This window comes from Sinohyriopsis cumingii, chromosome 9, assembly GCF_028554795.1.
Source record: "Sinohyriopsis cumingii isolate HCF-2022 chromosome 9, ASM2855479v2, whole genome shotgun sequence".
Lineage (NCBI taxonomy): Eukaryota > Metazoa > Mollusca > Bivalvia > Unionida > Unionidae > Sinohyriopsis > Sinohyriopsis cumingii.
Genome location: NC_142969.1, coordinates 116,354,869 through 116,367,670, shown reverse-complemented (window position 1 = coordinate 116,367,670; position 12,802 = coordinate 116,354,869). Strand labels below are relative to the sequence as shown.

Here is a 12,802-nt window from a genome sequence, read left to right as displayed (position 1 = left end):
TGGGTATTTGCCAAGCACAAGTAACAAATTAAAATCAACCTGCTCATTTTGGCATGAACTTGCAGGGAAATGGCTAATTCTATATCACAGTGCTCCCATTCTTTTTTTTCTGACCAGTAATTTGTATACCCACTACATAAATCAAATGAAGAACAAATACAGGATTCACCTAACCATTTATAATTTCTCTCTTCTGTCAGTACATTCAATATCAGTCACAAACACCTGTTACTTACACTTTAATTGTGATTCAGAGATTTAAGTAAATTCTGCTGAAGCTTTTAATTCTCTGAAATTCTATCAAATTTTGCCAATATTTTTAGCTCTAAGAAGTAGAGCTTCCTCTGTAATCCAAAGTCTTTTTCATAATTAGGTGAATAAGTTAAAGAAGGTAATGCAGGAAATATAATAGTACTTGTATTCCTATAATGCTTGTATTTTCTGTCGTCAAATATTATTTCAAATTTTGACATGCCAGAGCAGTTTAAGACAATATTTTATCAAGCAATTTTACAATGATGTAATTCAGACCCATGACCCAAACATATCTGACTTTCAGACCCATGACCCAAATATATATGAACCTTCTCAATGTTGTAGTTCATACCCATGACCCAAACATATATGAACCTGCTCAATGCTGTAGTTCAGACTCATGACCCAAACATATATGACTTTCAGACCCATCACCCAAATATATATGAACCTGCTCAATGTTGTAGTTCAGACCCATGACCCAAATATGTATGAACCTGCTCAATGTTGTAGTTCACACCCATGACCCAAACATATATGACTTTCAGACCCATGACCCAAATATATATGAACCTGCTCAATGTTGTAGTTCACACCCATGACCCAAACATGACTTTCAGACCCATGACCCAAATATATATGAACTTGCTCAATGTTGTAGTTCACACCCATGACTCAAACATATCTGACTTTCAGACCCATGACCAAAATATATATGAACCTGCTCAATATTGTAGTTCACACATGACCCAAACATATATGACTTTCAGACCCATGACCCAGACATATATGAACCTTCTCAATGTTGTAGTTCAGACCCATGACCCAAACATACATGAACCTACTCAATGTTGTAGTTCAGACCCATGACCCAAACATAATAGAACCTGCAAAGTAATACATTTCCAGTTCATTTTGGGTCACATAAAATAGTAGTATTTCATGGGAGGGTAAAACTAATTTTAATTGTGTAATACTTAAATGCTACTACTGCACTACTTTTCTTTTTCCATGAGTCACACTCGCCCATTAAAACTAATTAATCCCTCTTCATTAACACTAGATGGCCACCACAGTATTTTTTGGGCGGTATATACCATGGTATGTTTAAAACCGTACAAGTACTTCAGTAATTTTTGCCAGTAAGGAATTATGGAAATTCCTCAGCAATCTTGTTATGAATTTCATTATATTAACAGCGTGTTTTGATTTATCATAACTAAACAATTCACAAAATTATTTTTTTTCTTTTCAAAACAGTTGTATTTACCACAATTAATTTTGAATATTACAAATATAATTATATTCATGATCCTTTAATCACTTGATCGACACCTGTCACATGTTAGCCAATGAGTTACACCTGTCACATGATTGACACCTGTCACATGTTAGCCAATGGGTTACTGTGAAAGATATTCAAGCAAATCCAACTTATAAAAAATAAGTTTGAATTAAAAAATTTAATTTTGTAGTATATTTACTAAGATGTGTGTGTTCCTTTATAAGACTGCAAATCAAAAGATTTTCTGGAGAGCAGTTGTACATAGGTAGGACGATGTTTTTTTACCCTTCCTTCTCCCTTTAAAAAAACTCAAACAACTAAAACCCATTTCCACTGACAAACTCATTTCTTCTCACGGATCCAAAGAAAAGTGGAGAAATGTGTCACTCATGGGTTCATGACACGGTTTTGACAATGCCCTAAAACTGTCAAAAAGCGAAATACTTGTATCTGAGACTCAAAATATTTAATGAGATCCGAAAGACAAGGGTCTAACCCAATGGTGGAACCCCTAGAGAACTTGAATGTTAGAAAGGGCTGCTCTGTAGACCTTAATAGTGGACACCAAAATGCTCTTTCCTTGAAAAGAAGGAAGAAAAGAAAATATGAAACTGTCCTCAAAGGAAAATATGAAACTGTCCTCAAAGGGGGACAACACCAAACACAGAATATTCTCGACTTCCCATCATAAACACTGGAAGCAGGTTGCCTCCTAGCATGGGCGATGCTGTTGACAACCCTGCTCCAAGACCAGTTCTGATGAATTTTGCTTGAGATGAGTCAAGCATGAAAGTGGAGAATCTGTGGGCTGTTGTGGTGGAGAACTCCTGTGCTGCAACAGCAGGTCTCTCCTCTGGTAACCTCTTGGGCTTGACTACCAAAAGGATCGAGTAGGTTACTCAACCATGACCATCAGGATTTACAGACAAAAATGACAAGAATCTCAGCCTTCTAAATATGATTTTAGGGTCCTCTGTGAAGTTCTAGAGGATTCATACTTGAACATAGGTGCTTTATTTTCACTTTTTATCTTCAAACTGAGTGCATCCATAAACATTTCTTATTATTAGCTAAAAATGAATGGTAAAGAGTGGCAGAAACTCGATTCAGCCAGTTATTTTGACGATAGGGGTCAAGTTGTACTTGCCTAACTAGGAAGGGGGATGAGATGACTGTCTATCCTCTGCAGAGATTTTCCTCCTCTTTGGAGATGTCAAAGGCCTTGCTGTAATACACCAAGAACCTTTTAATGTCTGCACCTCTTGAGGTTGGAGGTGCTCCTTGGAATCCTCATCCATGTCACAGGATTTGAAGAATCAACATCACATGCCCTGGCAGCAGTTCCATACTTTTCAAAACAGACCAAGAAGTGTGCCCACCCTATGGGACCTTCTTCCAAGTTTTTCAAGCAGATGCAACCTCAAAAGTCTCACAAGCAGACTCAGGTCAAGGTTCCCCATTTGCCCATTGTTCACTAAACAACAGATGGAAATGCCATGGGAGATACACTTTTGACACTCCTCCTTCCCCAAAGATTGAGGTGGTCAGCCTTATGAAGTTGTGCCTTCTCCTGCAGTATATTCCTCTTCCCAGTGTACCAATAGAAACATTGATACCTTTTCTTTTGCCATGGAGGCAATAAATGGGACTTCTTTTCATTTGTAATCAACAAGGACAAACGTGCAGGCCAAGTTTCATGACTGTCCTAATAGAAGTCCTGGAGTTCAATATCAAAACTAAAGCTGGCCACCGTGACAGCTACACTTAGTGTCACGATGTTCATTTTAGATGACCAAACCCTTTAGATTAAAGTGAAGTTGTCCCACAGGTATTAGTAGTTTAGATGTAGTAACGATTCCAGGATCTTAGACCCTATAGGTTTTTATTGATATGAGCTATTGTTAAAAACCTAAATGATTAATCTAGAACAGGGCTCTTGAAGCACTTGTCCAAAAGAAATGTACATTTTTAGCACTTTTTCACACTTAAGAGACCTTATAGGTAGATTGACATACCTGAGAATTTCTAAACCGTTCTTCCAATTCACGCCTCTCCTTGTCTGAAGTGGCCAATTTTAACTTCAAGCTGGATATTTCTGCCATCAGGTCCAGTTTATGGGTTTCCAGCGATGTTCTGGACAACAATTCCTGGAAGCAAAATAGTTTTCAAAAGTTACATTTTGTACCTGGACAAATCTGTTTCCTCTTGAGCCTCAATAATACAAAACCTCGATATTCCAAGTTTGTGGTTAGTATAAACCAAGACCAGTCAGTTTAAACATTTTTCATGTCTCTTCCTCACAGAGTTTGAATGATCAAGTTGCAACTGTGTGCCTTTTCTATGCTTGCGAATTTATTTTACACAAACTGAAATCAATATTTTCATTAATTTATCAAATAATGATTCAATAAACATGAAGACATAAAAGAAAAAGATGCAAGGAAAAGAAACCATATCTACATGCCCCAGAAATAATGATCCATACAGATGAACAACCGTGTATAATCACCTGTAATGGTATCCATCTGGTATATAGTCATACTTTCGATGTTTAACTTACAAAGTATCCGGCCAGTAGCTTCTCGTGGGTTGGTGGTTCTTCCCGGGGTTTTCCCGGGTTCTTCCTCCACCATTAATACTGGCCGCCATGCATAGCCTATTGTGTGCTGAAAAATGGCGTTAAACCCCACAACAACAACAAAAGTATCCTTTTTAGGTCAACTGCAACCACCGTTTTCGGCGGATGTACAATGCACCACACTATTGGTTAGTTGGCATTACATACTATGGGAGGCAACATTATAGTAATAATAATTTAATAAACTTACGTGTACCGTAAGGAAACTTGAACATGAAAAAAGCTGTACACACTTGATAATCAAACTTGAAAAAATGATGCTCAAATAACTCTATTAATTGGAACGGCACTAACATTTTTCATTAATGTATGTGTCCAATGATTACAAAAACAGTCTAATGAAGAGATACATCTAGACCCTGATTTCTGCCATTATTACTCTGTCAGGTTTACTTACAATTTCAAACTGATTTTATGAAGAAAATAATAAATGCACAGAAGTTAAAGCCATCAGAAAATTTATATTTCAAAGTGCTTTCAATGATTATGTTTGTAAAGCACACATTGGTACATGTATTTATATACTGATGTTTTAAGCTTTGAAACACAAGCTGAAACGTTTTCATCATGAAATGATAACAAACGATAATTTCCTGAAATCTGATACTGATTGCAAATGATAACAAATGATTATTTCCTGAAATCTGATACTGATTGCAAATGATAACTATTAGGAGTTATGAAAAATGTTTGGGTTTTAAAAGCATGTGAATCACAGAGAAAACATGACCGGGTGGGGGAAATGACATAATTCCATAACATATTAAGGAACTTTATATTCTGACTATAGTGCTACATACCATGTGTACTATGAATGTAGCATATCTCTTGTGCCTTTGTGATTACAGGTTAAATCCATTATAATGCGCTGCTCAGCGTCCAAAGAATAACATCACAATATAAGTGGAATTGCGTTAACAAATTTTCCCCATAGAAAATGTGCATTGAAATTTCAATTTCATTAGTGTTAACAAACCTCTTGATCATATATCATTTGTTTTGTTTGCTGGGTTTCATCAGACATCAAATATACCTCAGTTTTGGGTGATTTTGGATTATTAATGTAGCTTTTAACAGTTTTTCAGTCATATCGGTACGATGTCTGCAGTGTGGCAGTTTATAGTGATGTCTAGCACTGGGGCATCATGCCGCAGACATGTGGCATGATGTCCCACCCAGTCACATTATCCTGACACCGGGTCGACCAGTCCTAACAGTAACCTCTTAATGCTGAGTGCCAAACGAGGCAGCTTTTAGTACCATTTTTGTAAGTCTTTGGTATGACTTGGCTGGGGATCAAACCCACAACCTCCTGCATCTGAGGCAGACACTCTAACCACTAGGCCACCGGAGTGGTTACCTCAGTTTTGAATTGTACACATGCCAATATGTCCAAAATGGTACACAGTGAAGTTAAGGTAATGTTAAATACAGTGACGGGATTAAGATTCCGCTAGGGGTACAAATTATTGGCTTTTCCAAGAGCATGTATTTAGGATGTTAAAAAGATATGTCACCTTAAATTAAAAAATGGGAGCCATGCTTCCATCTCATTATACACGCAATCACATTATAACGGGTTTTACCTGTATTTCAAGGTAATAAAATATTTGCAAATGTACAGTGGGGCAGATACTCAGTTTGTACCCAAATAGTCAAGGTTTCCCAACTTTGGCATCTGTAATGATAAGTTATCGCCACTATCAAAGATATGTGGTCCCCTCACAGTTCTCCAGTTTCCTCATTACTCTGTGACACTTTGACTCAGTGGTTAAGGCAATGGATTAATTAACACGGTGGTAGAAGTTCAATTTCCACCATTGGATCAGTCTGAATCAGCCAGCATGATGCACTGTCCTTGGGCATTATAATCACATGCCTCAGCATGATAAAACCTTCAAAGAGCTGCTGTGTTGTAAAACACCAATGCAACCAAAATGCTTCAGCCTTAAATAAGCCATTAAATATCAACAATCTCTGACACAACAACAACTGTAAAAGGTGCAGTGTACAAGGTTTTTTTCAAAACTTACTGTATGTACATTTATAAATCATACATTTATTCTGATCATGTACAGAGCATTAACCTCCACTTCTTTACACAAGTAAGCCTCAATGACACAGGGCTGACAGTGCTAAGCATGCATGAAGTCTGGCCTTGCTCTCACAGTCATCACTAAAACCCCGACAGAGAGCCTGTCTTTAAGGCAGACATATCTAGGTTAATGGCATTGCATTTCCATACTTGCTCCTGGGCCAACTGCAGATTAACATAGAAGGCTAGAAGATATATAAAGGTCTCAACTGTTTCTTCTTTTGTAAATTGTACACAAACACAACTCAACCCACATTCTGGACAGCAGATCCTGGACTTGGTTGTTTGCTGTTGATTGAGCATTACATAAACATGGTATTACATGTTTATCATCAGAGACACTTGTACTCCCAAGATTAACAATTCAGCTTACCAAAGCAGTCGAATGTGTTTTGAACTCTACCCTGCATCAATTATTATGCAAACAAGTACTGACTTGTGTTGAGTTCCCCTTGGTCCATGGGTTTAGCCTCTACTGTGTGACCAAAGGTTAGCTTGCTGAACTTGCAACTGAAAGGGTGTGAATTTGAATCCTACCATCTGATCAGCCTGTTAGACAAGTGTGGTGTGTCCTTGGGCAAGGCACTTTACAAGACAAATGTGGTGTGTCCTTGGGTAAGGCACTTAACAAGACAATTGTGGTGTGTCCTTGGGCAAGGCACTTTACAAAACAACTGTGGTGTCATTGGGCAAGGCACTTTACAAAACAATTGTGGTGTGCCCTTGGGCAAGCCACTTTAACCAACTAGTCACAAAATAATCAACTTGGTTTACTGTGTAAGAAAACACCAAACCAAGCCAAGCAACTGTACAACTAAAATGCAAGCTTTGCAAGGACCATGACTGAAAGCACATGCAATCATTTTTGTTTCAGCATGTGTGGTATAAAAAAGGTAACATTTGCTTAACACTGCCACCTTTGCAATCAGCCATTCCATAATAGGATCTAAAGATGAACTTTAACTTTGTACTGAAATACATTTATGTGTATCAACACAAATCTACTTTTCAACTGTTCATCACCTAGTTGATTTGCCGACCAAGCTTGTGTAGCGAAACAGAAACTATCTGAGGAAAGTCCTGGGATTCAAGAAGAATTTAATTAAATCTCATGGGGAAACTAGATTTTGTGTTTGTCAAACATGTGCAATTCCAATGCAAACCAAAGTAAGTTAAAAAAGTTCTGAAACATTTTAAAATTCTGACAAACTGTCTAAGCATGAAAGTCTAATATGGCCATATATATATATATATATATATATATATATATATATATATATATATATATATATATACACACACACACACACACGCATACCAAAGTTGAATCATGTACCTCAAGTGGATTTTCAAGACAAAAAAGAATATCTACATGTAAGAGAAAAAAAATTGCTGTAATGCCTTCAAACTTTAACCAATTCTTTTTCTAGATACAAATGTGTCCACCAAATTTAGCTTGCTGCATAAAATACTTTTTATTTAATCATTTCATCATTAATGTTTCACCAGAGTTGTCAGTAAAATAATCTAAAGTGGAACACTGTGTAGTGTACTACAATCAGTACCAGTTCACATTTACTTTTTCCTATTGATGCCACATTCGATGTGAAAATGCTACCTCTGGTACTTTAAGAAGGAGAAAAAATGAACATAAAAATCCAACTAAACATGCATTTTCTTTGAGATATATAATTTAATTGGAATTGGGAGTTCCTGAGAGTCACATGCATGTTCATTTACATATTAAGCACTTTTACAAACATACAGGTAGTAAACTAAATTAAGCCATTTATGCATATAAACATTCCTGCCTTAAGTGGCAGAGCGGAAATCACCTTAATGTCAAAATGCAGCTGTGATTCTTCACAGGATGAGCCATCTGAAGCAAGCAAAGTCCAGCAGGACATAATTCCAAACAGCTGATTGACAGTGTCTGCTTCATGCATTACAGCAGCATGATGGGGAAATATGTGATATTTTGGACATCCTCAAAACACCTTATCAACAGTAGTGCCTCTGGACTCAAATGACATCCATCAACATAGTAACAAAACCATCCAGCATCAGGGCTGATGCAGAAAGATAAATTTCAATGCTAATGAAAATTCAAGATCTTTGAGGATGTCTCAACAACTGTACCATACCTCCCTAATGAATCTAATAATAAACACTATGATATCTGCACCAACTTCTAACTCTCAAAATGAACAGCAGCCAAGTCAGCAGCAACAAGTCAATACTATTCCAATGTCCAATAAACTTCATTTTTTCCACTTAATGTCTGTGTAATTATGTGTGTGTGTGTGTGTGTGTCAGTTGTTGATATATGACAATGTTAAGTCTAACAGCTATTTTTTGTTTGAAAATGTAATTAAATTATTGAAAGAAAACATGTACTCTATTCTTTTCCCATATTAGGCCAAAAGAGTGTGTCTGAAGATGCATATTGCTGAAAGCATCGACTACGCTGCTTTATTTATTGTTATGTATATTTTAATTTGCATTGTTGGTTGGGCAGGAGGGGTCATTATATACTGAGGGTTATGTAAAATTGTATCTTGAAAGCTGACTTGTCCAAAATTAAGTTTATTGTCTACCTAACCAGAATCCTTGAAAAAGAATGTATTCTGTAGACAACTTATGGTTTATATTTATCTGTAAGTGCAGGTCAAATATTAAGATTATTATCATTCTCTGACTTGGGAACATAATGTTTATCATGTTCTTCAGTATAAATTTATTAACAGACCATGTCTAATTCAAGCTTGGGTTGTTCTGGAAATAAACTTTTGTCCTATATACTGTTTCTTCTTTTGTGTCTTAGTTGTTTTTTTTAAATAAACTTGTTTACTGAAAAAATTATTATTCCTGTGATAACATCTGGGCAGAAATCATTTATACTGTTGTATTCAGAATCTGATTTGGGTGAAATTATTTATTATTCTCTGGAAATACAAAGTGCTCTATAATATTCTTGGAAAGATACATTAACTGCTCATTATAGTGAATTCAAACATTAGGAAACCTTGAATTATATTACTATGATTCAACAAAGACTTTTGGAACATCATTACAATTCATGCCTTTTGTACATTAGTACATTAAAGACTACCTGCCACTGCATCCACATCAATAGCTTATACAAATTATTATTCATTAGGGCTTATGTTAGTAATTCCAGAATTATATAGGATTTAATTCTCAATACCGCAAGTTTTTGTTGCATCTTCACTTTAAATTGTACAGAAATAAATTGCTTTTTGAATTTGCTCTTTTCACTTTAAGACCACAGAGTCATGATATTACAAACTATCCACACACAAAAAATCTGCCTAAAAGTTATACAAATGGTCAGATGGATAGATAGAAAAATAAGATCAAACCAAGAAGTCACGCTGGAAAAAAATGGGTCCATCTTGAATCTTTTCTTGACTATGCATGTGCAACTTGCGCAAATCATTCACGACATTTGAGATTAGAGTGTGACAGTTACAAAAAGCTTGAAATTGGGATCTGTCGCTGGGGTGAATGATTATAACGAGAGAGAGACAGACAGAAATTGGTTTGGTGCCTTATGGCAAAGCAACACACTTATTTAGTGCTGAGCAACTGTAGTAAAGTGCCTTGCCCAGAGATTCACCAAAATAAACAACCCATGCTGATCCAATGGAAGGATTTAAACCTGCACCCTTTTTTGGTCATAAGTCTGGCATGACAAACACTGAATCTATTCATCTCCTGCCTACATTATTTGTCTCTGGCAGTGCAAAATAATGCCTAGAATATTCTACGCGAACAGAAGATATTTAATTTCTGCATGTATTTATTTTGTCATTTTCTTTTCGTATATTCCACAATGTATGTGAATATTTAAAAAGACTATATCAGCTAAAAAGGCTGTGGAATCTTTTTAAATATACTGGCATACAGCCGACAGTTTGTTTATTCCCTTTTCTTGAGGGTTCTGTTGACATTATAAGTGTATTTTTACCTCAATTCTTTTCTTTCAATCAAGCCAATGAGTCAGACAGGTGCAAAGAGTTCATAAACTGCAACCTGATTTTCCCATTAAGTGCTTCAGTTCCTAGTATATCATTACACTGTACACAGGCTAATCTTAATCTTGAGTGTCAATGTAAACTTAGCCAGTCTTTCTCTCTTTAAATTCAGAATGTGCAATGCATATATTTATAAGCCAACATTTGTTGTACCAGAGCTTTTGGTACAATTCTAGAAACAGATATCCATAACCAGAGTTATCAAAAGATTGAACGGCTGTATTCCATACACGGAAAAATGTTGAATAACATTTTTGAATGCCAATTCCAAGAACAGAAACTTCAGATCCAAGAAACAAGGACTCTTACTACAGTTAACTCTGTAAACATGACAACTTTTTCCATGCATAAAAAACCTCTTTCCATATACAAGTAATAGGTATGATTGATGACTGAAGTGACTTTCAGCCCCCTCCCCATATTAAAAATGCCTAACATTCACAGTTTGCCTTATGTATGAAATTAACATCATAATAGACCAATCTCTATAGGTCATGTCAATAACATTCCAAGCAGCTTTACCATTACAGCCAACAAAGTACAGTCTAGTACAGCAACCATTTATACTTGCTTCAAATCCAGCTGCAAACACTGACCTTGACCTACTGGCACAACATGCACTGGCAACTCAAAATGTATGATGTTTATTCTACTGATTACTCCACCCAAAAAAATCCATTGACCCAGATCTGCTGGCACATTGTGAAATGCCAGATCTGGATTTGCATGGTTTGATACAGGATGATCTCTATCACACAGATACACCGAATAAAGGCTATCAGCCTGGAGTTTGGGAGTGTGCTTAGTGCACTGCTAGTGTATCAGATATGTTCTGGATTAATTGAAAAATGCACAAGACTTAAATGTTAGAATTAACAATTTTCGACCCAGGAGTTTTGTTTTGCTGATGCAACAAAACTGTCAGTGCATGTTCCCAACGCAGACATGCAACTAAAATGTCTGTCCCAAATATTCAAAAGTGAAACATTAAAATTATTGTTACAATGGCATGAAAACTAAATTAAGATATACAAATACAAATATGAATGTCAAATTTCATTTGTCTACCTCAAGTGATTTTTAACCAATCATGCTAACAAAGTTTATATACAAAATGTCAAAGTCTCAAAACTTAAAACATGTTTAAAACTTGAAAACTTATTGTACTAGCCTCAAAATCAGATCTGAGATCATTAAATATAAACAGAACTAGGCTAACAAAATTCAACCGATCTCTTTTGAGAAGATTTTGTTTAACCGTGCAAACAACATTTATCCAAAAAGAAAAGAAAATGTGTATACAAAAGTAAACTTAGAGTAATCACCTAAACATACATGTATAATCTTGTCATCGACATATGAATACACATATTAAATTTCCTTTGTCTACCTCAAGTGATCTTTACTCATATGATCTTCATCAAAAAAGTCAAAAACATACTTAATAATGTGTAGAAAAACAGAAATTGCCTTTAATGCCCAAGAAAACTTAATGGGTCATCTATATAGGACAACAAGTATGCCTATCAACTTTTATGTCTGCCTCAGTTGTTTTTGCCTGAGTGCTAACAAGGTTTTTTTTTTAAAGTCCAAGTGCAAAAGGTTAAGAAGGTGTTAAGATATGGGGGAAATTGTTGTAATGACCTGAAAATCTGATTCATGTCATCTGCTTGTGTATACAGTAGAAATATTGTACACAAATTTCACTGGTCCATGTTGAGTGGTTTTTGTGCAATCAACAAGATTTCTGGGATGGACAGACAGGCAGATAAATGGAAGGATGGATGGATGGCCATGAGAAAATGAAGATGCCCCTCCTACATTCAGTAAGATAAAGAAAAAAGTATGACTGAATAGCAGTAAGACTGAATAGCAATAAGACTGAATATCAACATTCTTTAATGTATTCTGTACTTTTAAGAGTTGCAAGATCAACAATTTTTCCAGTCTTTTATATCATCAAAAAAGAAATACTGCTTAGCCTTCAAAATGTTCTCAAAGACTTATGCTGTGAATTCAGCAGATTTTGCAAGAGCATTACATTTATAATGTCCAATTCTACAAAAACTGGGCCATGTATGTGCTGTATAATTATACTGTTGTGCAGGCACCATTCTGTTCTTTCAGATAGTGACCTTGACCGTTAAATTTCTGATCATAATATCAATAGTTTTCTTCATTACTCTAATTGCAAATCATCCACAAAGGGTTGCTGAGTTACAGCATGTGTTATGTACCTTTAGTTTGCTTGTTAGGTTTTGTTTTTTTTAAAATATTTTTATTTTATTATATGCTATTGTAATGTAACATTGTATGTTGGACTTAACCTTGCCCAAAATCAAGTTTATTTTCTACTTGACCTGAATTGTTGATTTTTCTTTTAAATAGCTGAAATATTCTCTATGTGTATGGGTTTAATATTAGGATCATTATTAATACTGTAGAAGTTAATATGTTTATTTGGGTCTGGG

The 12,802-nt window shown here is 35.6% G+C and overlaps 1 protein-coding gene across 7 annotated transcripts in view; it reads right to left on the bottom strand.

Annotated features, from left to right (window-relative positions):
- The window catches only part of LOC149792522 (liprin-beta-1-like), a 195,395-nt gene that overhangs the window by 130,398 nt on the left and 52,195 nt on the right, over positions 1-12,802 (bottom strand). For all 7 annotated transcript variants that reach the window (XR_016423582.1, XM_089971141.1, XM_089971143.1 and 4 more), the window contains one exon: positions 3,556-3,687. Coding sequence is in view for 6 of the 7 variants with exons in the window: in XM_089971141.1 (XP_089827267.1) it covers positions 3,556-3,687 (132 nt within the window). In the remaining variant the exon portion in view is untranslated. The remainder of the gene's footprint in view (positions 1-3,555; positions 3,688-12,802) is intronic.